Source organism: Leptinotarsa decemlineata, unplaced genomic scaffold (genome assembly GCF_025532065.1).
Source record: "Leptinotarsa decemlineata unplaced genomic scaffold, Ldec_3_MD MMD2_P_RNA_scaffold_12, whole genome shotgun sequence".
Taxonomy (NCBI): Eukaryota; Metazoa; Arthropoda; class Insecta; order Coleoptera; family Chrysomelidae; genus Leptinotarsa; species Leptinotarsa decemlineata.
In genome coordinates, this window is record NW_027412526.1 from 272332 (window position 1) to 299553 (window position 27222).

General features: G+C 33.0%; 3 protein-coding genes and 1 long non-coding RNA gene across 11 annotated transcripts in view; 2 read left to right on the forward strand and 2 right to left on the reverse strand.

Moving 5' to 3' along the window:
* Positions 1 to 4272, reverse strand: part of Kni (knirps) — a 42831-nt gene extending 38559 nt beyond the window's left edge. Inside the window, exon 1 of one of the 2 annotated variants that reach the window (XM_074170948.1) lies at positions 3962 to 4272. The gene's annotated coding sequence lies outside the window, so the exon portion shown is untranslated. The remainder of the gene's footprint in view (positions 1 to 3961) is intronic. The other variant, XM_023166470.2, reaches the window with a different exon arrangement.
* The window catches only part of LOC111510551 (uncharacterized), a 68824-nt gene extending 49285 nt beyond the window's left edge, over positions 1 to 19539 (forward strand). Inside the window, exons 3-5 of one of the 7 annotated variants that reach the window (XM_074171056.1) lie at positions 15064 to 15341; positions 15519 to 15605; positions 17455 to 19539. In XM_074171056.1, the coding sequence (XP_074027157.1) occupies positions 18661 to 19125 (465 nt within the window). In that variant the 5' untranslated portion in view covers positions 15064 to 15341; positions 15519 to 15605; positions 17455 to 18660 and the 3' untranslated portion in view covers positions 19126 to 19539. Of the gene's footprint in view, positions 1 to 15063; positions 15606 to 16945 lie in introns of all 7 variants that reach the window. The other 6 variants (XM_074171069.1, XM_074171063.1, XM_074171073.1 and 3 more) reach the window with 6 other exon arrangements.
* Positions 1 to 19604, forward strand: part of LOC111516209 (MICOS complex subunit Mic60) — a 162617-nt gene extending 143013 nt beyond the window's left edge. Inside the window, exon 9 of the mRNA XM_074170940.1 lies at positions 19549 to 19604. Within this exon, the coding sequence (XP_074027041.1) occupies positions 19549 to 19589 (41 nt within the window). The 3' untranslated portion in view covers positions 19590 to 19604. The remainder of the gene's footprint in view (positions 1 to 19548) is intronic.
* Positions 12734 to 14140, reverse strand: LOC141480728 (uncharacterized). Its single transcript, XR_012464523.1, has 2 exons — positions 13863 to 14140; positions 12734 to 13409 (listed from the first exon to the last, which is right to left on the reverse strand). It is a non-coding gene; the product is annotated as an uncharacterized lncRNA (long non-coding RNA).
* Positions 19605 to 27222: the final 7618 nt, after the last annotated feature.

Here is a 27222-nt window from a genome sequence, read left to right on the forward strand (position 1 = left end):
TTAATAGTGTCCATGCAGTATTTAAAACGCGTTGTTCTACACAGTAGCTTTATCAGTTACTAGTATTTACATCAAACTAGTCTACAATTCCATTCATATAAAAGACATAAAATAGATTGATGCACCAGTAACTGATAAAGCTACTATGAAGCTTCATCAGCTACGTAGAGATAACAGCTGAAAAACCCGGAAAATCGTACAATTCCTTAAATTCTCGCTAGATTGGGACGGCGCCACTAATTTGTTACAATATTATAAGTTTATTTCATTAATTTGGACTTCCATTATTTGATATAATTTTGATGTGATTGAAAATCTCTGAAAGAACAAATAAAATTGAAATGATTACCTACAAATATCAATTATATTGAGCAATAAAACCGTACAATAAAATACAATAAATTAAAAATAAGCCAAAACTCAAATGATGAATAGTTACAAATGAAATTAAGTAAGTTAAAAAAGATTTCAAACCAAATGACTTCAGGATGTTTGGATTGTTGGTATCCACAACCGTCTTCGGGTGATGACTGTCCGAACTAATGAAATTCAACATGAAACATTGTCAACCAGCTTCAAACAAACATTACAAGTTTTATCTTGTTTTGTTATCAGATTATTTCATGGTTGATGACCATAATAACTCTTTGATGAGTTTGTTCCACTGCTAGATATATATTTACACCACAATATTTTTTTGTGTAACTATAGATTTGAGTTTTTGGTACATTTCAAGTCTTCTTAGTAATAATACAGGTATTGCATCAATTTGAATAATATTCCTGTTATTTTTACCTGGTCTATTGTTCTTAGATGAATTGTACCAAAATGAGATACCTGCAAGGTAACTACCTAGCTAACTTTCCAAAGAAGACCACAGCAAAACCCGGGAACCAACCAAAACATTGACCCAAGACGTCCAAGCCTATATTCCTATATTTCCCATTTCTACAATCGAATTTTCATCATCAGGACGTGACTGTATCAGTTTTGCTGCAGTTGTGCCGACAGGAAAGAAATGATTTGGAGAATGAATTCAAATTCAAACTGAACTCCGTATGTTTTTGCTGTGAGGCTCTAATTCAAAAAAATTAGGATGGCAGTGAAAAGTAGTGAGAATTTCAAGATCATTGTGTTGCTAAAATCAGATCACACTTGTGTTAATGATAATAACAACAAACGGAGCACTAATGCGTTTGCTATAGAGTGGTGTTGTATTTGTAGAAGATACTAGCACATATTACTGTGCTAGTTAGTGTATATAATGAAAGTAATGATACCTATTCGGAAGTTACATTTCTTCTAGTGCAAGACATATTCTGAATGGCACAAAAAGACATTCGCTGAATAGATTATTTTTTATTATCATTTTTATATGTTCTTTTACTGATTATGTTGGATTAAACTATATTGAACAAAATTGATGTTCCCTCCACAAAAAATGACTTGGTTTCAAAGTACTGTTGACGATAAAGGTTAATTTAGGCGTTTAATTAGAACATTTCTTTGTATTTTTCCGCACTGTAAGTTTCAATTGCAATGGTTAAATTGGAAAATATCTATAGTGAAATAGTATAGACGACGAATGAGAGAAATACCATTCAATTTGATAGCAAGGAACAAACTAAAAAAGCAGTGAAAACTATTCTCTATTGCTGATATTTTGATTAATTTCAAATTATTAGCATATTGAGTGGTTAAATAAAATGGCAATGAAGTTCAGCGTTCTAAAATCTACTTCAAGAAGAAACTTAAAAATTGGTGTTACATAAAGTTCTTTAAGTTTCTATCTACTCGTAATTTTTCATTAAGTGCAATGAACTTTCGAAAATATAATTTTTTTTGCCGTATTATAAATTTCTGATGTGAGTTGTGGATAATTTTGCCTATTTACTCAACATGGAAACATGATTGATGTATTTTTTAAATAGAGAAAAATGTATTCACTGAATAAATGCACAATGACGAATACGAGTAACAGCTATAGCTACAAAAAAATTAAATAATAAAAATAAATAAATATTAAAAATACAATGAATGATAACATTTAAGTAATTATTATTCTGAGATCATTTCATATAGGTACCTACCCAAATTTGTGTATATATTGAGATTGGAGTACCTGTTTTGCATAATCAATATTTATATGCTGATACATATTTATTTGATACAATTTGAATGGGAAAGTTTATTGAATTGGATGAAAAATCGATCAGCTTAGCTTAATTCGGTAAATCTATTTTCAGAAGTTTAACAGATAGGTAGATAAGAAATAACATGTAAGATTGATGACTTATATTTATTTTGTGGAAATTCATATTAAATATAGGATAAGCAAATTCGAGAATTGGATTGAGCATTGAATAAACGTGAAACAGTATTTTTCATTATATGCTGACCAAGAATATATTTCTTCGGTTTTTCAAAGCATTTCTATTTGTATTTCCCTGTATTGGATTCAGTGACCTCGTTTCACATAAAAATATCCACAGGAGCTTGATTCCTTGGAAATTTTCATTAAATTATATAAATACGTGAAAATACAAGTTTATTATAGGTACATATCATTTATGACTTCCTGAAATTGATTCAAGAAAATGAAAACTAGCTATTCATGTACGAAATTGAGAAAACATGTATTGATATTTTTACAAAAAAAAGTTCTTTTAGCTATGTTTTTATATTTCGGGTACGCAGAACATATTTGGGAAACCGTCGGTTTGTGATTTGAAATATATCCTTTTTACTATAATCACTTGAGATTTGTTTTCCACTTATTTATTCAAAGCAGAAACAAAGTAAATCTTAAATTATTTATTGTTGACAATACAACTTCAACTCAATAAATGCTCTCGATGGTATATTAGTAGTTTCAAATCTATTATTTTATGTATTCGACTAGAAATGATAGTTATACCAGATCCGAACTTGTTGTTTGTATATTTTTGATTTACAATTTCAAATGCAGATTATAATATCATTAGTCTTTTTGAAGACATATGCAAGGCCCTCATTACAAGAGATATAAATGAATTTTTCGCTTTTTTCTTTCGTTTTCATCAGTTCTCTTTTGTATGTTAATAAATTCGGTGATTATCCTTATGGGTGTATAAACAAATAAAAATCAAAAACATTTATTGTGCATATTTCTTTCACAAAAGGTAGATTTCTAAAAAATGGTATTGTTAAGGTTCGTATTTTGAATGTCTGCTTCCTCTAAATTATTTTCCTTTTAACTGTTTCCTTTTTGCTTCGATTAAATATCTTGCTTAAATTATTTTTCAATTACTATTTTGCTTCCTATCAGAGAGGAATTGTTTATTGGACTTTCTATGAATCATATTGGGAATATTTGTGTTATAATGGTGATTTTGGCAGGGGATTCATCACTGAACTGAGAAACCGAACTAACTGAACTGGAAAAACCGAAAGTGTTTTCAATTCAACACGTGTTCAACACGTGCATGAGGTCATCGTGCTAAGGTAATCGCGCATTACCTAATATCAGGATCCCCGAACACGATTTGATAAAAAAATAACATATATAACAATTCAAATTCTATTACAACTTTAATAATTATATCAAGTGGATTGATGGATGGGTTTATACTCGTTTCGATTGTAACTTTGAAAAAAACAAAGTTTTACAAACTATCAAACTAGAAATTTTTCATGAATTTAGAAAAACAATTCGTTCTTAACTCGGCACCCTTTATTTAGTATTTAAAACAACTCCGAATTCCCATGCTATACTTATATACAGTTCAATTCTACAGCACATTTTCAATTATTTACACGAAAACTGCTGTATTGAGTCGAATATTTATGCAAGACTGTTGCTGGAATAATTTAAGGGTTTCTCTCTTATCGCGCGTTAAAGTCTCCCAATAAGGGTTTCGCGTCTAATCGTCCATCGGGATCTCCGAACCTAAATCTAAACTAGATAAAAAACTGGACTTACCTTATTGATTTTCACAGTTCGAAAATATTAGCAATCACAGTCCTTGCAAGGTCCTTCCACACAAAACACTGGCCGCCTGGACACTGCACTCGCTTCTTCACAGATCACTCGATAAACAATAATCCAGCACTTTCACCGATACTAATTTCGAAACGTCGCGATAAGCTTTTGTTTGTGTTATCACTTCGCACATCGGAGATCAAGTTGGCTGGCCTGCATCAAAGACGGTGCCAGTTTCATCTGGTGGTCGTTCCGTAAAGATCGGGCAAGGAATGACTAAAGGAACACCTCCAAGTATCGGCGGTAGGGATCCGCGATTTCGTGTCTACCTGTTGAAGACATCGGTGCCGGGTGATGGTGGGGCCGCTGGGAGGGGTGAATTATAGATATTTGAATTAGTGTCGTTTGAAATGTTGTAACTCGGAGTCATTGGTGTGAAGTAAGGGGTGGGGTTCGTATGCGTTTGGTGAGCGATTTTTATGCATCTCGGATATGAGTTCAGTCTTCGAGAGCTGGTTACACCGATTTACGGAACTGTTGTATTTTTTCAACTGTTGTTTTGCTTCGGTTCGGAAAACTGAGGTCACCAAACCCTGGATTCAACATTCGCTGTATATGAATAATAACGATTTTTTTTCAATATTTTTTACGAATGCTTTTTTTTTACAAAGTATTTTCTAGTAAATTTTTCATCTAGGCTAGTAGAGTAGTGAGTAGAGCCTAGATGATGACAGTACGACCAGCTGCCGAAAGCGCTCGCAGATAATTAAATAGAATTTATAAAGCTTCAAATCCTTTTTGTGACTTACAATTTATAATTTCTGACATTAAAAATAAAATAAATACAACAATAAAAATTAATTGGCGCTCCGGGGCGACTTCATTGATTCCAGTGGCGCATTTGCTTTTTCAGCTGCAGGAAAACCCGGAAAAACCTGCAGCACCACATCATCTGAAGATCTTTTGATCTAACAATGTCCTCTCTCTCATAAAACAAAATGTAGGGTGTCTCCAGAGGCTCCAATAAATTCAATGCATCGCCAGAACACTTCGTGACACTTAATATTAATATATCCATCTAATATCAAACTTTTACATACAGAAAAAAATATTTACAAATGCCTTTTTTTTGAAATGGTTGAAATTAATAAGTCTTCTGATTGTATGAATAAGAGAACTGACATTGATAATCTCAGCAGTATATACAGTAACTTATTGGAACTACACCAAAAAACATAATGATAATAATGAAAATTGCATCAATCAACTCTCTCTTTAGAGTCAAAGATTATCAAATCATCATGCCCATTGAAAAATGACATTTATGTGAAGGTATGACATTGGTCAAAACAAAAAATCTATTAATTTTTAACTTTCTTTCGTCGATTTATTCATTGTCTTTTTTTTACTCATTTTTACTGTTATGGTTTGTAATGTTATTCATTGGCAAAAAAATCCACAACTCAATAAATCAAAGAAGCTTGGCAAAGTAAAGCAGAGATTTGATTTTTTGACTGAGAGTGCACGTTAATCCATATATATTATATTTCGCAGTTACTTTTCGGAGTGAACCTTTTTATTTTTCCCTTTATAAACTTCTCTAAACTTCTATTTTTAAGATTGTGAAAGATTATTTACTTAAACAAACTGTGAGAAGCATCGATCCCTCCACAGAAATATTTTCCAGAGAACATTCACATTCACTTGTGAATTTACAATCGAAAAGCGAGAATACTATTTTTGGTGTGACATGTATAGATTTTAAATATTCCACTATTTGGCGGAGGTGGGCATATATATTAGTTGTTAGTTTTTGCAAAAACCAAGACATCAATGTTGAATCGTGTTGAAAAATCAACGAAACATTACCCGAAAAAGAAATTTAAGTAATATTAAATTAACTCCTTTAGTTATAACAATGAACTCTCATTACGTGGGTGTATGATTGATGCACGTGATCTATTTGGTATGATACATGATATATTTCAAAACAAAAAAAAAATATAGGTTTTCTGTAATTTTTTCCCTTATCCATTCAGCTATTATTACTATTTACGCATAATCTGAAGACTGTTTGTAGTTGCAACATTAACCATGAATCAATAAAACACTCTTTATGAATAATCTCCAGGATATACACATCTTCATATCGCACATTGATGAATGAAATTGAAACATACTAATATTATTGAAAAACTCTCGTGCCAAAGCTTTAATTGTATATTCGTATATTTTAATAGCTGCAGTGTTATATTCAGAATTTTCAAGTCCTTTTGGTCCTTACATACTGTAAGTTGAAAATCTGTGCTTCCCTTCGAGATAACATTAGGACTGTATTATTTTGCAGATATTAATGACATCCTGCTACAGTAACTTATGAATTTATAGTAACATTCATAGATTATTTCACGGTAGTGGAAATCATCGTGAAGTCCCATTATTTTTTCTCTTTATTTTTAATTTGGCAATAATTACTAAATTGTAAAAAAATAATCAGTTTTCCAGCCTCAAAACTACACTCGTCCAAACTGTGAAAACAATGTTCTATGAAAAAACCTTGAGGTTTGAAGTGAACAGTTTTTTTTTAATTCTTCATAGTATGGGGCAGACAGTTGAATAGACGAAATGTCATGACGTATAGGTATACATTCAAAACAAATAAATTATTTTCGTATTTAAACACACAAATATAAAAAAATCCAATATCAAAACAAATATCATCAAACAACTGATAGAATCGCGATAGATCAAACCAATTATAAAAATATGATTTTTTTCTGGGTTAAAACAACTACTTTCATGTACAAACATTGAATTACACAGAAGAAACATTAACTTCTATTTGAACATTTTCTATTTCAACCTCTATTCTTAGTAATGGTATCCGGGTACGAACCATTGTATATCCTCTCCAGCAAGATTCTTATTTTTCTTTTCCACTGTATGTCCATAATGGATTTCCAATGGTGGATCAAATCATACATTGTTTCAATCTGGATGAATTTGATTCAAACAAATTTCATAAAGAGCTAAAGAAGATCAAACCATTTCATGAGTATTCACCCTTTCTTTAATATAATAAAATTCGGAAATCTCTGACCATTGGGTCAAGGATTGACCAATCTGACCAATTGATCAGAGATTTACCTTTCAATATGTGATTTTCAGACACTAGGAATAAGAAAATTCTACAGGTAAATAGGTTAGAGTGAAGGTAGGTAAATACTTGATACAGTTTTGAAAGTCAGGCATTTTGAAGGATTAGGTCGAAGTTCCATAAAACAGTTATAATCGGTTTAAATTGAAAAAAAAAGCTTCAAAATATTACTAGCGTACTAGACAAGTATATAGTCAGTGATGTCGAGTCTGATTCCATGTAGTATTTCAAAATGGAGGTAAATGGGAACCTCATAGCACTTATATACCTATCGTATGCTGTATAAAGATCGTTATTGATAATTAATAGTTGGTATTATTATTAGTAGTTGGTATTGATAGTTGGTAGTTGCTCAGGGAGTTAATATGAATTTATGTGGTAGTTGAAATAAATGAATAAACTTCAAATTGCAACTGTGGAACGCTTATGAATATTCACAAATGTTCTGCAAAATTCAGAATTTCCCAAAATTAGGGCTCAATACATTTACCAGTATTTTTATGGGCTTTTGCAAATGCAAGAAAGTTTTTTACCTTCGAGAATGTCCCAGCACTTCAAAGTGTGTTCCCAAATGTCCAACTCAATTATCACAACACCGTAACACGCGTTTTTATATTCATTTTTCCTGTGCGAAAGTACACAGTAAAAAGAAAAATGTAAAATTACATTAGTTGGAATTACCGTATTGAGTTTTCAATAATGTGTGAATTTTACTGATTGAAATTGCGCAAAAAATGTAAATTTACTAATAAAATTCCGTTGTAGAGGGTCTAATTTCGTAAAAGTACATTGTAAATGTTTAAATTTCAGTAGTAAGTTGCAGTTTGATATGTAATTTTACTTACCTCTGCTGAAGGTCCACTGAAACCAAAAAGAATAGGATACTTACTGTTTTGACACGTTATCACATCACAATAAACTTGGAAAACATTTGTGTGACGGCAACAGGACAAAACTCTTTAATCGCAGTTCCCTGCAGAATGGTGGCAAACGCGTAAATCAAGAGGCGAGCGACACCTGTCGATTCCAGTGTAACATGTAAATTTACACAAAAAAGATCATTTATACAGATATCATGAATAAGTATAATGTAGAATAAGAATTTATATGATTAAAGTAATATTCAATGGTATTTTCCCTTTTTTCTCTAAATTTCAGAATAAAACCGGAAATTTTTGGTCATTTGGTAGATACACATAATTTTTTATGTTCGATAATAAAGTTCATAAAAAAATATTAGTGAATATAACATAAAAAATTTTGAACCAATTTTTTTAGTGTAGCGATTCACATTGGATATGCACCGCTGGAGATTAAATCAATTTGGAAGCATTTTCATATGGGTGTATTATTTTGTATTCGTGCCACAATCGCAGATAATTCGGTCGGGGCTGCGTTGAAATTAATTCTCATATACATTTACTTTCTTCCGTGGGAATAAGTCACTTTCCGCCAAACAGAAGAATTAAAAAATTAATATAATTGCGGAGGAGCCACTACTATTTTCTCCGGTTGATTTGTCAGTGACAATCGAAACATGATTTTTTGAGCGATTACCGAGAAAAGAAATTACGTAACTTAAATAGAAGTCTGTAGCACACCTCTCACATAAAAGTTGTATTGATTTAATGACACTTGGATGAATCTTCACTCGAAACTGTGGTACTTAATTTTCGATTCACACACTCGTGAGTATTGAATATAATTGATTTTTGATTTCTCGATGTCTAATTGCATGGAAATTGATAATGCTCATTTATTTCATATTCATCACCAGATATTATTGAACAGAGGAGTGGACGGTTATGAACCAAGTAATCTTCACTTTCTTCACATTTGTAAGTATTAAAAACGATTCACTTTGTCATTTATTAGGGTTACAAACAAAAAAACTATCACGATAAAAATACAGACATATTAAAGAAAAATCAACGGAGTGAAATAAAAAAATGGTAATATAATTACCCGAAAAGCGGGTATGAAATACAGAAAGGCTAGTGATTCTTAAGAAAAGCCCGGTATACATCTTATAAGGAATCATAATAGTCATTGATTTTATAGCAGATACTTTGTATATATCTTTCTATAGCGCCAACATTTTTGCAAATTTGTTTATAGTTACCAACATTTCCATGGCTGACATAGTCTTATAAACATTTCTAAGACGCTTCCATATTCTTCATTTCTGTGAGAAGAAAAATAAGTTGAACACGTTTGTTAGACTACTTTCACGTAACTGAAGTATACTTTGCAAACAAACTCTTAAATATACAATGAAATGTGCTTTTGGTACCTGAAATAACAAAATGTTACCTGAACTATCAATGCTACTACCAAAACAATGATTATTCAGAAAATGATACTTGTGGTTTGGTACAACTACCAATGGATCTGAACCTAGTTGTCAAAAATTCAAAAGAGGAGAGCTGCAAAATGAATGCAATAAGACTAACGCCATCTGTTTGTTAGATCCAAGACTTTTCAGCTCAGGTAGTACCAGATACAAAAGTGTAAGACACTAAGTTATCTGAGCATTCAGTTTCCGATAATGAAAAACAAGCAATTCCCTCAACGGACCTCCAGCAGTTCCACTAAAAGCAATAAAGCACGGATCGAATTTAATTTCAGAGGCGAATTTTTGTCATTTCGAAAACAAGTAGTCGAATCTCGAATTATCGACGAAAGTATTGATTAATTTGTGGTGCCACGATCACTATTTGTCCAGTGTGTTTTCTAATGCTATACAATTATTAGTAATGCGTATGTTTGAATATCAGGAAAGAATTAAAGCAATAACTTAGCGGCGCAGAATTACAGGTTCGAAGCGTTTATTTATAGATTTGACGATGATCAAATTGTGTCATGGTTTGCTTCGTAGTTTTGATATCGTGAAGATTTATTCCGAGTCCAGTTTTTTATTACCTGTGGTTTGGAAATCACGGACAATAAAATTGCTTCTGCAAACTTTGCAGCAGGATGTTAATGTAGACCAGTCTGTTTGTTGAATCTTTTTAATAATATCCAGTGTTCAAACGAAAACTTGGACATTTCTCTTACTCAGAAACGGATGATCAAAACTTCTAAATAACACGTCAGTTTTGGATACAGTTTTGATATGGAATTCATACACTGAACTTTCTCCAATTTTTCAATGACATGGGTTAAATAATATATCATTCCTTTGATATGTTTTTGAATTAATAATAGAATAATGATAAAATAATGTTACTTATAACACATTCACTAATATTCACATAAAAACAATTTGTTGTAATGGTAAAAAATTAAAGGTTACAAAATGGTTGAGAAACAGACAGCTTTCAGAAGTTCATAATTGTTGATACAATTGATACAATATTTATTGTTGTGGTGAGAGGAAAGTGTTTTTAATTGAATAATAAAGTTTCCTGACAATTCTCCATCGTAGTTGTTCAGAGCTTTGCAGCAGTTCTAGTGGAAACTCTACTTTTGGCGTATGAAAAAGAAAGGCAAGGTAATGATAATAATCACTAATTTTCACAATATAGACTTTATTTACACTATAATTCCTCAGTTGTAATGGTTTTCTATACAAATCATCTACACAAATCTATACAATCTATCTATACAAATCATCGACCTTAATTGTAATAGATTACTTATTGAAAGGTAATGTTAGGAACAGGTACAAAACAGGTAAATTATCGTAACTGGCTTTTCTACTAATTCAGGTAAATTAATCATGAAAATAGATTCTGGAGTGGTGAGAATTAATTTATTGTTGTTCGTTCAATAGTGATTTCGATTATTTACGTTTATTAATTTCCAGGAACTCCATCTGGTTTCATTTTTGTCATTTATTTTCTGTATGTAATACTACGTAGTTCAGGGTTATTGTCAAACAGATGACATGCATAGATTGAATTTGATTGAATAGAAGTAAGTAAGTAATCACGATCCTTGTGATTACTTCGTTTCGAACATCTCAAATTGCATGTACAGCATATTTTATAGTTTTATTTTTCATTTAACAACATAATACTCTTGTATAATTTTGCTGTTGAAAATCTGTATTACTTCCAAATAGCTGAAAATTCTCCACACGCTCCAAGTAGAGAAAGTATTTTTTTATATACGAATAGCTGTCACCTCATTCTTTCATCTGTTTACAATTTTTGGTCACAAAACTTTAAATAGCCTCCAGCGTCCGGCAATATAACAATAAAATTCATGAATGGATTCCAAACAGGCTTGCGGAATACACACAAAACCTTTCTCAAATCTATTAGTAGGATCATTTATTAGGGCCTCATTATCTAAAGCTTTACCTTCCTAGGTGATAAAACCAAAAAACAGGGGTATGTGGTAGGAGCAATTTTGTGTTTTTATCTGTTCCTGATCATTTCTAATGCGATTTATTTTAACACCCCATTTTCATTCAAGAATAACCGAGAGACAATACGGTTTTGGAGTGACAAGTGCGGCAGATACTTTTTTTTCTTCATATTTATGCAATATGTTCTTTGCAAACATATTTCTCAACATACATACAGTTTCTTACATTTCAACTTGAGGGAGCACCCGTTACTCAACATCTGTCAGATTTTGACTCATAATAGGGAAGCCCAAGCGGGGATTTCAGGATTTACTAAAGCGTGGCAGATTAATATACAGGGTGATACCTTGTAGGATATAGGATCAGATTAGTAAAAAAAAATTGACCATCCGAAATTCTCGAGCGTAGGTAGGGTGAGTTAATTACACGCTAAAAGTGTATATTCCAGTAATCTGACAGTTTGAGAGTGACGTAAAGAAAGGAGAGGCAGCAAAGTTGCAAAAAAAATTACGTCATTTCGATATTCTCGAGCGTATCTAATTTTTATTTCGAAGGAAATGATTCAAGGATAACGAAAAATATATAATATGACGATTTCCGCAAGCCGAAATAACAAAAATTCGTCGATAAAGTTTAATGCGTGCAGCTGTGTGATATCCATATTTCCCTCTCCGCGTTTCTATTCCTCTTTCACTTTTTCTCCATCTATTACTCTCTCACTCCGTCCCCACTCTGAATTCTGTTGCCATGACGCCATCACAGCTGATCACAGAGATTCGTTCGTGATGAAGATGAAGAATAATTAATCAATTGATTATAAAAAATTAAATTTTTTTGCGTATTAAAAAAATATTTTCTTATAAATACAAGTATTCTACTTAAAAACATACACATATTTATTTGCATGCTATTTTCTGAGCTTTTCAATTAATTAAGTTCAATTATTTGAATAAAAAATTTTTTTTTCGTCAGATTAGGCGAATCCCTCTAGATAATCGTCAGATTATGAGACAGCACGCCTGGAACATAAAGATGAACGATATATATCTTAATCTGACGCGTTTGAGTATTTCAAAATGGCGAATTTTTTTGCACATTATAATAATGGCCGCGAGTTTGCGTCAGATCGAAATCGTCAGATTATTGAATGAGAGTTTTTGTTTTGTTGCACTCAACACCCTCTTAGAAAATCTGACGCGCTCGATTAATTTTTTTTCTTTTCACTTTTAACCCTTACGTACAACCACCCGCATCATGCAAACGATCAGATCAACATACCAACATTATTAAAAATACGATATGCTATCAATATACTATAATATACTATACATTCTCTAGACAAGAATTCCTATTGACAGTAATTTACGTAGGAGTATATATGAAAAAGTTCCATCAAACTGCAAATATCTTGAAAGAAATTTAGATTACGACACAATCCAGTAGGAATCAATATGGAATATTAAATTGTGGACACTATTTGAATACCAAACCTCACTCTGGTATATTTCTCTTTGATATTTATTTAAAAGACTTTATATTTGTTATCCTTAATTGATTGAGATCACAAACCCAAACTTACAACTAATATTTATATTCCATTTCGGAATTATGGATTCGTCAATAAAAACTCATTAAGCGAGGAATGGAACTGTGTGCTCACATCTCAATTAGCACACTAATTAAAAATTATAATTTTGATTAAGACCCGAGCGATAATTAGCAGAGTATATGAGGTGTTTCAGTTGCAAAAAGTGCCGAAGATTTGCCTTGAAAATTGATACCACCGGTATTCGTTTTGTTTCGAAATATGCATCTATTTTCTTGAATAACATTTTCTTCTTTCTTGAAAATTTAAAGGGCTCATGCTGAAGTACAAGTACAAGATAGGTTTGGAAGTGGAATTTTCTAAACAGTAAAAGCACTGAAGTAACATTTAATCCTGACAGCACCTGACATTTGAAAAAATTCAAACGCACCTACAAGAAAAACAGCCCGGTGATTGGAATCATAAACACTAAGAAAACTAATTAGTTTTTCATTCGAAATATGCAGTACATATGGCTGTACTAATTGAGGAATGCAACTGGAGTTTTTCAGCAAATAATCTCATATTACGGATTTACATACAAACGTTTTGTATCATAAAATAACTCGTTCAAAACGTTTTTAGTAAAAAGTGTAACAAATCGCGAAGTAAGTTTATGGCATATTGAAAATATGAAAGTGAAATTATATTGTGCTTTATAATAACTTTCCTAGCCGTCGTTACAGAAGAAAAAACATCCAGACAAGAATTTAACGCCTAATACAAAGCTGAATTAATATTATAATAATGAAATTTAAATGTTAATTTGATGCCGTTTAATTTTTGCGTTTTGCAATGGCACAAGCATGAAATAGAGAAGTTAAAACTACTTGGTTTTACTCACTGCCATGAATGGGAATATACGAGGTCCTTCAACACTAAAAAACAACACTGTTCGTAAAACTGAATTTGCAAAACATTTTTTTCGTGAAGGAAACAAAGCTTTTCATCGACTTTCTTGGGTTTTCTCACCTACTACTACAATTTCAACTTTTCAAATCTGCTTCGGTCTTCAGAATTGGACAAAATCTAAAGATACTTGCAGTTTCTTCTTTGGTTTGCTTCTTTTTTAATTTTTTTTCAAACATTCAATCAACAACGTTGACATATTTCAGTTTTCAAAACTCCTTTGACATCTGTCGAAAAAGTTTGAGAATGGAGTGAATCATAGAAAAAACTGCAGAAATATCATTAGATTTTCAAAGTTCTGAGGGGCGGAGACAGAATTCCGTCTCCGAAACGTTGAAATTTTGAAAGGCGAAGATATCCAAGAAGGTTAAAAAACTTCGAGTGCGGTATTCTGGGTTTCAACCTGCTTTCCTTGGAATTTGAAATTTTTCAAAAATTACTATCACCAGATGCGGTGGTACTAGTCTTAGTTTTATGATAAAATCCTCATTATCTTCCAGTGGCTCAAATGAAACGACATTCCAATGAATAACCTTGATACATATTATTACTATTGTTTTGTAGGGGCGTTTGAAGGTCAGGAGCTCTTCCTGAAACTCCGACTTATTTGAAAAGGCGTGAAAGTAACCTCAGCAAATGATAGACAGGCCCAGTTTTTATTACTATTATTCGCATCATTAAATAAACATACTGAGGGAAAATTAATGAATGATACGACATTATATCTATATTTGAATATTTTTGGCACAACAAATTACGTAAACATATATTTCAAGGTTATCATCCTAAGTTCTTGATCATATTTAACGAGTCAGTGATGACATATGGAATCATATATAGTATGTATAAGTTTGCAAATGTCGTTATAGGACGAAATGCAGTAACGTTAGTTACAAATAAAAGTGGTAAAAAACATAGAAAGTTTCAATTCTCTTTTCTTCATGATTCTTAGCTTGCTCCGCATTTGTATATCTGGTGACGTCACACAAAACTACGTCCCCTTTTCCTGAACCGGGCTGTTTTTCCGTGAATATTTTTCAAATTACGTGTCGCCTCTATTTTTGGAACAAAAGAAAAACTGAAAATGAGCCTATTGCTTTGAATCCACCCATAATGTGCGCTTTTCTTCTTTCCAGGTAACTTTCTTGTCAAGAACACCCGTACCATACCAGACCTCATTCAGGATATATCACGTCATTTATGAGTCTTTGGCGAATATGGTTTCGAAGACATTACCAAAGTGCAACCTCTGCTGAATTTAATGTGCAATAATGGTCCATAATCTGGTGATTTACTCTAATGTGCGTTGTTACTAACGCTTTAATGTGCCAGCGTATGGGTATAGATGAACATTTAGTCGAAATTATAGCTATTCCAGGTTACAAAATCAAAAGATTCAAATCGTTTCTTTGATGTGAGGAACTGGGAAATTATACCGGGTTTTTTATCAGTGGCGATTAGCTAGTTATCAATTTATCTTATGGAATGGGGATTAGTGATAATAAACTGGGAGATTTCGGGGTTGTTCATTTGTTCATTATCATTATTTATGTTTTGGGTAATCTGCCGTGTTTGATGTTTTTTTTTATAGGATGAATTATTACAATGGACAATCAACAGTCTACAGAATGGAGAAGAATCGGGTATTCCTCTAAGAACATGGTCAATTTTTATGTAGGTAGGTTTTTATCATGAAATTTTCAACCCTCCGTTTCAACTTACTACTGTATAGGTCAACCCCTTGAAAAATGTTTGAATTAAAGGGAATTCACTTGTATTTTGTTAGAGAAGTGGTATTTTGTTTGAAAAGTTTCTAAATTTTCTGAATAACCATTTACTTTTTCATTTCTCTTATACTCTTTAGAGATGAAATCATTTGAAATTTCAATTGGGAAAATTCAGTTAAAAAATAGTTAGAAAAGTTTCATTAAAAAAAAATTCTTCGCAAAAATTTTATACTCTCTTAGCTCGCATAGGTACAGATTGGTTTCATATAAAATTGCAATTAGCAAGAAAATAATTGCTCCTTGGTGTGCTTGAGAAAATTGAGTTATTCAGGCCTCAGTTAAAAACGCCAAGATAAAAAAATCATTTTGGTGCACTAATTAAGGAGGCATTTAAAACGTGTCTTCAACTCAGTCTACTACGAAATTCATTTAGTAATGGGCTCTTTCCTATAATAACTAATTCGTTTTCTATTTCAAATAATCCTGATATGCCCCATTTTTCTCTATGTTCACAACAAAATACAGCACAACATCAAATTCTAGTTCGCCAAATCTCACCCCATTCACCATCTCAAAAACAAGACCTACCATACACAATTTGGTGGCATTCAATACTAGAAAAATTAAACAACGGCAGAAATTCACTAAGATGGATAAATAATGGGGCATCACCATTATTTTCATTAGAAATTTTTGACATGTGGCTCATTCTGAGGTTTCACGATTTTTTCACCGTCTCAGTAATCAAATGCCTTATTCAAGGTGTCTTGTTTGAATCAGAATGAACTGAAGATATTTCATTATCATATATTCTTCATTATCAAGCAAAATATATGAAAATTCACCAGTGAATTTTTATAAAACATGCGTTTGCTAATTTCTGTTCGAAATTTAGATAAACCGGAACTTTTTTTCTGCTAAGTGAGTAATAAATTGATTTACCAATGTAAATATTCACGCTCTACATAATTAACCATGTAATTCAGCGGTTTCTTCAGCCAACAGTAGTTTTTGCATTTCTTCACGGTCGAGCTTCATTCACAATCAGTCATTGTCGGTGTACCATGGCCGGAGGTACATATGCAGACTTCCAAATGAGTAAAATGAAAATCATAGTTGAAAATCAATACTTGTATTACGAACAATTTTGAAAACATGCATATACTCTTGCAGTACATGACATATTGTCTTGTTTTGAAGATATAATTGATGCCCTTTCTTAAAATGATATATATTAGCCTCACCCGGAGTTGAACAAATATAATCATTAACCATAAGTCCCTCATTTTAGACTATGGTCCGGAAAAAACCGAGATCTTGATTTTTGCAATTGACCGCCTCTGTCATATTTCTAAGAAAGTGATAATTGTTTAATTGTTGTTTCCATGGAGCGGAGTCTTTATAGCACTTTTCAAGCCATTGCTTCGCTTGAACGGTATTTTTTCTCATCAAGAAGCAGTGTAAAATTAAAACAAGAAATTGTTTTTGATCCATTGTTTTGAAAATAACAAAAGTAGTTCACCCTTAGCACAGTAACTCATAAACTTATGAGTAGAATGTTATGAAACTTCAACAGCTTTCTTTTGAAGTTTAGTACTAGCTGGAAAAGCGGTGAATGCAATGAGACTAACGCCATCTATGTGTCAGCCCATATAGTAAGTCTGAAATCGTGATATTTGATTAGGTTTATTGAAATTGAGTCTATATCAAAATGCACAACATATGCTTTTGAATATCACACTTTGGCCTGCTTATGGATAAAGTTCTTTGAAGTGGTTAAATTGGTAAACTTTGTTTCAGGAATTGAATCAAATTTTTCAGGAGTCCCATACCCATATCATACGATACCAAAATTATTGATTGCAGAACGAAACTATTGAAGCTACCAGTTAATATTGGAATAGGAGACTTTCGATCACCACCGTTTGGATTTGATGTTTTTTTCAGAATAACTTCACTACAGAAAGCAGGCGTACATGGCTAATTGTGTCATCTCGTGGTACATTATTATCGGACCCAATGATCACCTACATCATGGTGTGGGGGGTGATCATGGTGATTCAAATCATGAATCAAATCCTTCTAAAGTGTATTTTCAGCTCCTGGTTCCGCTACTGACCAGCACGCGTCCTATCGTAACGCTATTTAGTTCAATGTCAGGTTGTCTAAATGTGGGAACCGAATTAAAAGTGAAAACAATACACTTTGTTTGCTACCGTAATTGTATTATTCCAGTTTCTCGAAATTAAAGCACTGTGATCAGTTCATGGGTAAAGAATTCTAGTTTCCTTCTGTGACCTTTGCGTAACATTTGATGATAATCCGACCATTATATTGAAGTTCTAATTAGAACGAGATGTAATCTCGCTATCTTGATGACTTTGTGGATTGCAGTCGGTTTGTTCTGGAGCGTTTGAGCATGATAATTGCATTTTGTGTCATCTCGACAATTTTAGCATAAGTTACTTCATAGGCTGTGACTTATTTGAAATTTCTGACGAGGTTATGAGTATTTTGAACCCTCAGTTGAAACGCAGCTAGAAATTATATATGGAGAAGTATCGAATCAAACAGAAAATGATTGCCATTGGTATTGTTCTGAATAGAAAACTGATAAGCCCTCACTCATTATCTATTTTGGGGTTCAAAAATCCACACCTTACCTAAAAAAGGAACCTAGAACTATCGAATGTATTTGAGTATTTGTGAAAAATTCAAGGCATTTTGTTGAACTAGTAGGGGCAATCGAAGTCGAAGAGCAGGATCAACTGATCACTTTCGACGTGAAAAGCCTCTACACCAACGTTCCTGTCGAAGAAGTACTTCAAAACATACAGAAGAAGCTATCCGAAGCTGGGGACTTGAAAGATAGAACAAACTTACCCATTCAAGTAATCATGGAATTACTAGGATGTTGTGTACGAACCTGCTACTTTCAACTGATGCTTACGCAAGATGAGGGACTGCTAATGGGATCGCCACTTTCACCGGTTATAGCCAATATATATGGAGTGGTTTGAAACTCTGGCCATTGAAGAAGCCCACAAGAAGCCCCGAGCCTGGTTGAGATACGTAGACGACACCTTCATAATATGGAACCATAGAAATGCAGAACTAGATACTTTCCTGAAGCACATCAACAACGTAAGTCCTTCCATCACTTTCATAATGGAGAAGGGAGTCAACAACAAATTGCCTTTCTTAGACGTATTGGTGAAGAGGACCGACACTAAATGGGAAACATCTGTATATCGAAAATCCACTCACACAGGACAGTATCTGAACCAGAAATCCAACCACCATCAATCGACTAAGAGACGAATCATCAAGACTCTACTTGACCTTGCTTTCGAACTCTGTAATACAAAGAAAGGTCTCGAGAAGGAACTAGGCTTCATAAAAAATGACCTTCAACGGAATGGTTACTCCAGATTGATGGTAGAACAGGCTTTAGCTAGAAGACAGCAATAGCTCCACAAGGAAGAGAAGCCGCCAAAACCAGTACGTGTACCTCCCTACATTAGAGGATTATCGGAAAGGATAAGAAGGATTGGGCCACCAAACGCGGACTGCGAGTCCAAGAATTCCATTTACCGGTTACCCTGCGAGTGCGGAGAATCATACATCGGTTAAACTAAGGGGTCATTGAAAGTGCGTATTGCCGACCACAAGAAACACACACAGCGAGGAAAAACCAACAAATCAGGAATAGCAGAACATGTTTGGACTCATCAACATAACATCAAGTGGGCTCAAGCTGAAATCATTCACAAGGAGGATGAGGAGGAACACTGGTTTAGCAGAAAATTCAAAGAAGCCGCATATATATTGTCCAACAACGCATTTAGCCAAGCTAGCGTAGAGATACGCAACATATGGAAACCTCTAATCAAGCGGAAAACGACCAACTCCCGCCAAACCTCATCTGCCGCTGAAACCGATGAAGCGGAGAGAGGGAAGAGGGGATCTGTGAAAGCACTCGAATGACCTATAAATAGTCAGATCTCAAAGGAATAAGTCCAGTTATCACCCGAAGACGATTGTGGTTACCAAGAATCGAAACTTCGTGAAGTAACTTGGCTTGAAATCATTCTTTATTTTTATTTGATTCCAATTTTTTGCTTATTTTTATTTTATATTAATTTCATTTCAGGGTTTTAGCTTTACATAATTGTTTTTTTCAGCTATTCATTTCAATTTAAAACTTTATTTGTACCTTCAAGGATTTTAAATCATATATCATATCAAACAATGGAAGTCCGAACTAATTAAAAACTGATTTTTCTTCACAAAATATGACTTTAGTTTAATTATAACCATTGTGAATTCGAGGAAAACAATATGTTGAATGAATGGGACACAAAGGAAAGTATAAAACAAATTCTTGATTGGTGTTGATACCAAATTAATCTGAGAAGTATATGAAAAGAAAACTTCAGAGATTAATAGTATGTTATCAAGTTTTTTTTCTGATTGATTCTGCCGTTACTCGATGAAGATCCATAGTAATTTCAAAAACTACACCTCATGATTTGATCATCACAAACTTTTTTTGGAAAATATATCACAACATGTTTCGCTAGCACAGTAGCTTTATCGAGTGTTTTGATCAAGCTACTGTGTTGTTTTTTGTAAACTTTCGAAATATGTTAGGAATCACACGTTAAAAGGTAAGACCTCGTTAGTCCGCACAAGTTTCGACTTCATATGGGTTGTCGCTCGTAGGGGTGCGAACGCTAGTTAACGGAGAAACATATCGTGAACGTATATAATTCATTCAGGCCTGTCAAAATAGAAACTACAGTGGTCCTCATTTTCCGTGTATAGAAAAAAACCTCGAGTCAAAACAGAAAACTTGGCTTTTATTCCATTAAGTTTGCTTCAAATAGACAATAAATCTAGTATTACGTGTTCATATTTTCCTTCACGAACATTTAATTCAGTATGCAGGCATTTCTGCGTGAAATTATTATAATAAACAATTATTTCGTAGTCAATACCTATAATTTGGTACATGTCCATTAACAAGTGATAAATAATCAAGACTAAATGGGTATGATAAATACGAAATTATGCGGCATTGCTGTCTTTCGTTTGGATATAACTTACAAAAATGGGACAAACACCTCCATAATTTCACAGCACTTGTTAATTAACTAACAGATTTTTTTGATGTATTCAAATCATAAGGTATAAATTGAGAGACGTGTGGGTGTACAAAATAAATATGAAAGCTGGCAAGTGCATGTAAAGTACATCGTTTGAGAAGTAATTATAAGTTGTTTGTTCCAGGAAGAATATTAGAATAATGTTAACGGATTTTTAAATGGCAAAAAAATAGATTATTGGAAGGAAACCGTGAGCTTTTTCTATGCACTAGATTCAGTCTAGTTTATGAAAGTTATTGTGTATTCGGAATTGTATAAAAAATTGCTACCTAAGTAATTATTATTATTAAACAATATTTTACTCGATTTGCGTCTTCATTGAAGACCACAAAAATTTTTAAAATCATCAGTTTACTTAATAATATCACGTTATGAAAGTAATAAAAAAAATTATTATGATACTTATAATAACAGAAAATGAAATTTTCTTAAAATTATTATATTAATTAGACAACAAAATTATGATTATTTTTTTATACTCACATAGTCTATTTGTTTATAAACAAATGGCGCTAAAAACGGGAATATAATAATGATTATGAAAAAATTATAACAATATGTCGATCATTCCTCTTCTGTTACAATAAATAAATTGTAATAAACTAACGTGATCTTGTTATGTATACTGAAAAAAAAAACTCTAGGAAGCGAAACATTATTTTAACAGTTTTTGTAGACTTCAATGAAGACGCAAGTCAAGTATAATATTGTTGATTAATAATTACGTAGCTGTTTCAATAACTCACTTGAAGATTTTTCCCAAGGAGAGTAAATTTTTTATAGTATTCAGAATATACCTTAATTTTTATAGATTTAAAAATTAATATTCTATAGTTGAAAAAACATTTTTTGTGACGTATTCGTAACCCCAAATTCACCTGCGGAGGCCTATTTTCGGCGTTAAATTCAAAGTATAAATAATAGAAATAGAGTTTTCGGAGGTGGGACAATTTTTGGAAATTTATTACTTTTCGAGAATCTTTTTTTTGAGTTTCCCAATTCTTCATAGTTTTTGAAGTATTTGCCAAAACCTAAATACCTTTCTCAAATCTTGATTTGTTTATAACTTTTGCAATTTTTTATGAGCCAAAAAACGGTTTCAGCAAATTTTTCTAGATATCATTCCGGATCGAATGAGCCATTGCACGTATTTTTTCGATCATTATCATTATTTTTCAACATTTTCAATTTATGAACTATTTGAATAAACTGAAATGCATTCATCTTCATTAATTTACAATAAAAAAATTGACATATATCTCCAATAAAGTAATTCATTTTGGAATATTTTTTTGTAATAAAAAGTATGTTGACTTTTTGTTGAGTTTTTTATTAATAAATAATAATTTTACCACATTTTATTTTTAATATTGGGTGAAAGTTGAAGTACTTAAACAATACGTCATAGTTTCAGGAAGATTTTCCCTGACCTTCATCATCAAAACCAGATATTAATACGTATTTAAACGTTGAATTAAGTATTAGCTATTAACTGACATTTTGTTTCTCAGTTTAACAGTGGACCCATTTCTTTTTCTAGCTCCTTATGATATTTAATTGAAAATATGTTATTAACAATTTCTTTTCAGATACTAATGAGGAATTCCTTTCCTTTGTAGAGTTTATCAAGATTTGCAAACAAAAGATTTTATGAGCTTTCCTACCATTTCATAAAATGCAGTGGCGTGCGTTTAGGTATTCAATCTAAAGTCATGTTGAAACTATTAACTGTTCATTTATTCATATAGGTACAATAAATGTTGCTATAAAATTTCAATTTAAAATATTTACATGAAAATATAAAAGTATCACCCCTTTTTATGAAGATGATAGAGTCAAACAAAAATTATAGTGTGTTATCATCAGATAAATCTCATGGATCTTTGTCGAATGTTATGATTGAAGGTTCTACAATTTACTCAGCTAAATGATCTAATTTCCACATGTTGTCCCCTTCTTTCATAAAATATTCAATATATTTTCGCTATTTTTCGGAATCGACATTTTTTTATGGACTCCTTAAAGAGTATTTTAACATTCTTTATTTCAAATTTCGTGTTTCTTGGTGCAAGGAAGCCTTTATTGGGAGCCTATACGAGTTCAATAGGATCAAGTTCGCAATGATGAGGGGACAGATGCAGATAAGATGTGCAGGTATGTGATACATTCAAGTGTTTTTCATAGAAATAAGTGAAAATATCAATTCAAATTTTGGGTATTGAATTAAAAATAAGTCTGTCAATTAGAACAGTACATACTGTAAAATAATCGAAAGTAACAATAATAAAAACCAAGTACGTTTCGTCACATCTAGCACCTCCACAACAACCTGCGCATTCATAATAACATAAGAGAATAAACCATTTGTATAAATCGCAGCATCGCGGCAATAATCTCATCTCTCCGTGCGTAGAGAAACAGAATTACGGAATTAACGAGCATAATTAGATTACGTAAGATATCATATCGCACGCGCTTCGTTCCGCCCGTCGTCCGTCATTGGCCGGACGCGGTCACGTGCCCTATAGATTGGCCGATAATTTATGCCTGTTTCGCGCAATCACCGATCCGCGATCTTCTATTCCATAATTTATAATCTTTTTATTCCTCCGTGGCGTTTTAGAAGGAGAGTCCCATCATGGCTGTTTGAAAATCTAATTGTTATGGTAATTGGCAGTGTGGAAATGGAAGTGCAGATGGGTTGGGAAGGACGAGAACTGGGATGTAGAGTGCTGGAGAATATGGCTACGGTTCTTCATTGGTTCGTTTCAGAATCTTTCAGTATTTCAATTCACTTAAATTATACTTTGACCTACCTTTTTTTCTTTCCGGAAGCCGTCTGTTTTCTCCATTTCTAGTTTGTTTAGGATAAAGACTAGTTCATATGTGACGAGCTGTCTCTATCTCTTTGTTACATTGCTTGCAGTTTCTTCAGTTGCTGCGGCATTTCCAGACCACTTTCGATGACACTTTTGGGTTAATTCGTCAGTACCTCGAGTGTCTGTCAAAATATCGATTCGCTCATATTGTTGATCAATAGAATTGACGCCTGTGACAAACTGTCGCGTAATAACAGTACTCAACAAAAGTCGCATAGGTCACTGACGATCTACAAATCCTTACATGATCTGTACTGTCCGAACGAGTAACTGAAATGAAGATTTTTTATCCGCACAGAATACTATAGCTTCCGTCCCATGTTTCCAGGATAACTGTTCGTTATTCACTCTCTACGGTCTAAGACTTCAACCGTGTAGTTTGTGTCGAACATGAATTTAAGTGTCATGTGGTACTACAAAAAAACAATTTCCTCCTTTCACCGAAAAAGTGGGAGATTGTATCCTGTCTAGTTGACAGGTTTCCATAAAAAATCTAATCTACGTCTAATCTATTCACCGGTTTCAATAAATAATTATCATCAAGCTACATTTCAACTAGCCTATTGTAATGAGTAAGTTACCATCTCAAAGGAGTATTTTCAACAATATTTTCTTCAAAGCGATAGATGATGAGAAAATTTAAGGTGTTATGTTGGCAACAATGGTTGTCACGGGTGGGTTTTACGACGACAAATGTCAGAGATAAGGAAACGAATCTGGATCAGCATATTCAGCGTGTTAACTGTAACCTTGAATTCTATAACAGTACGGCCGTTTATTTTGTTTTCTTTTTGTAGGCTTATTCAGAATCCGAACTGTTCCTGACAAATTTTGTTTCCTTATACAGAAAATCTTTTTTATTTTAGCACCGAACTTTTCGGGAAAATTCGGGAGTTTACTCTATTTATATTTTAATAGATTTTTACAAACTTTCAAGTATTTTATGTTGAAAAAACAAGTCAATAAATCGCTTTTGATGGTGTTTCTGAAAAATATTACGAAATTTTACTGTAGCTAAGGAACAGGAAAATTTATATACTAATCAGTGCCTACATTAAATTTATATCCAATCCATTATCACCAACCCAATCAATATGATGGAGTTTTACGCACTCAGATAATTTCGAATAATTACACTTATAATTACAATCTCGATAATTATTCTCTGATCTCTAACGGTTTGCGCAACCCGAATTCCAAACGCGTTTTTACTGCACACAATAAAAATTAGCCATCAAAGATACCACAGGTGTTACTCTCGAGTGCAAGAAGTGAAATCTCTCTACTTGGGGCCAAACAATAATTAAAAATATACAAACAATCGCCTAGCAATGGCGTGTGATGAAGATGTCACAAAAGAAATTTGAACAACTCCCTGCTGTTACGCGAGGAGAGTGCGTTCTTTTGTTGGTACTTATTGGGAGTATTGTGTAATGTTTTTATTGTTATGGAATGATAGAGGTATGTCTGGAAGGCATATGGAGATAGAATAGAAGAAATTATTGGTAGAGAGCTCTTTAGTAACTATTGTTGTCATATTAGTGCACTGTTTTTTAGATTATTCAGTAACTCATTCATCAGTCCACAAAATAATTTAACAAATTGAGAAAAAACTCAAGGAAATTCAACTATTTGAAAAATCTCTTGATTGATTGATTTACACATGCACAGTTGAAATATTTGTGAACCATTCTCAGTCCATATGATATCCTCATAATTCCTTAGCTCCATATTCCTTGAACTTTCTTCTACGTTGAGAATTCATCAATTCTAAGGTCTGGAAAGTTAGTGGCTTAGGAGTAAATTTTGGCTGTGTTTTCAATGATCACTCGTTGAGATATTTGTGTCTGTATCTGGTTTTCACCCTAGAAACAAGAAACATCGATAAGGCAAGATAATATTCGATCAAAAGGAACTTGTCAGGTGGGATCCCTTTTTCTGTCAGAGCAGAGGAGAATATCTACCATTGTGTCTATCACAGCCACAGCTGTCTAATTCTAGAACGAAACTGGAATATAATGCGTCTACATAGAGCAACTTTGTTCACAAGAAACTTCTTCAGTTTACTCAGTAGACCGACCAGGATAATAATAATAATCAAAGTAGCGTACAATCCACTTACAGAACAACATTAGAATAACAAATGTTTGAGGAAAAGAAAAATAATTCTATTACAAGTGCAGTGGAAAAAAACAAGTGAAATATTACAGATTTCGCATTACGTGCCTAACTTGTTCCAAGCTATCTCGCAGAATTAAGTGTTTTGTGCACAGTTTATAAATTGACATACTCATTCAAATGTTAATATAGATAATAGTAATTGAGGAAGAAGAAATAGCCGATGAAAAATGAAAGTTTGGCTCATTGAAGGTATCTTCAAACTTCCTTTGCGATGAGCTCAATAATCGCAATCAAAATATCCCGCGGACACGGAGGATATCGTGCGAGCAGAAAGAAATATGATTTAATAACGAGTGCAGGTAAAAATCGAAAGGGGATAGAGCAGTACGCGTGGGCAGTACATAAAACTAACCTATAATTATACGTATAAGTGTTTTAATTGTGGACGAATAGAGGTACGTGTCGTTCTAGTGGTCCAGTCGTACCAAACACCCTAACACGAGCGAACCGTACCGGTGCCACGCTTGGTCCAGCGTTCCTCTGGCTATGGTAATGTGAGAGAGGCCAAAAGGTCAGCAAGAGTCAAGAGCCGCGTATACCACGCTAGCTAGGCGAAGAGTACATATAGTGCGAGCAGGTACATTAGTACGATCGTATTAGACGTTTTGGGTTGTTGTCTGAGGGGGGTTGTGGTTTCCATTAAGTTATTTCTATTCGGTCTTAGATCTGGGTAATATTCTGGCTGACATTTCTTGAATCTGTCTTCAGTTTTTGATTGAATCAATGATGTTTTCCACCTCTGATTAGATTTTTTGTTCGTACGCAATTTCCTATAGCCTCAGCTACTCGTTCTTGAAATGAATATTGGTTACACACTTCACAAGATGGATTCTTATTCCATCTGTCGTTGCTGCTTTCGCTTGCATAAATCTCAATACGTCGTTCACACTATCATTGCTTAGTCCACTGATAAACTTGTTTTTCAATTTACTGTTCGAAGGCATTTTCATATTTTATATAATGTAACACGACGGTTGATTTACTATTTTGTTCTATTATTTATACTTCAAAACTGAGTGAAAAAGAAAAACGCCAACAATTCTATATATCACATCTAATTTTGATGTATTGTCGAAACTCTCAACGAATTTTCTCCTCAACTGCGTATTTTTTCGAAAAGGATGTTGTCTGTGTTTGTGAAGAAATAAGGTGTATTGAAAAATCGGAGGGGTCTTTACCGCTGGTATATTATTAGTGTACTATCAAAACTGTCACTTATTTCGCTTACTCCATTATTCATCTCCACAAGGGCATTGCTGTCTCTAGACGCTATATTCCTTGACCTCACATCTCCTTTTCGCATAAGCCACATCGTTCCCGGTCTACTACAGTTTATCACT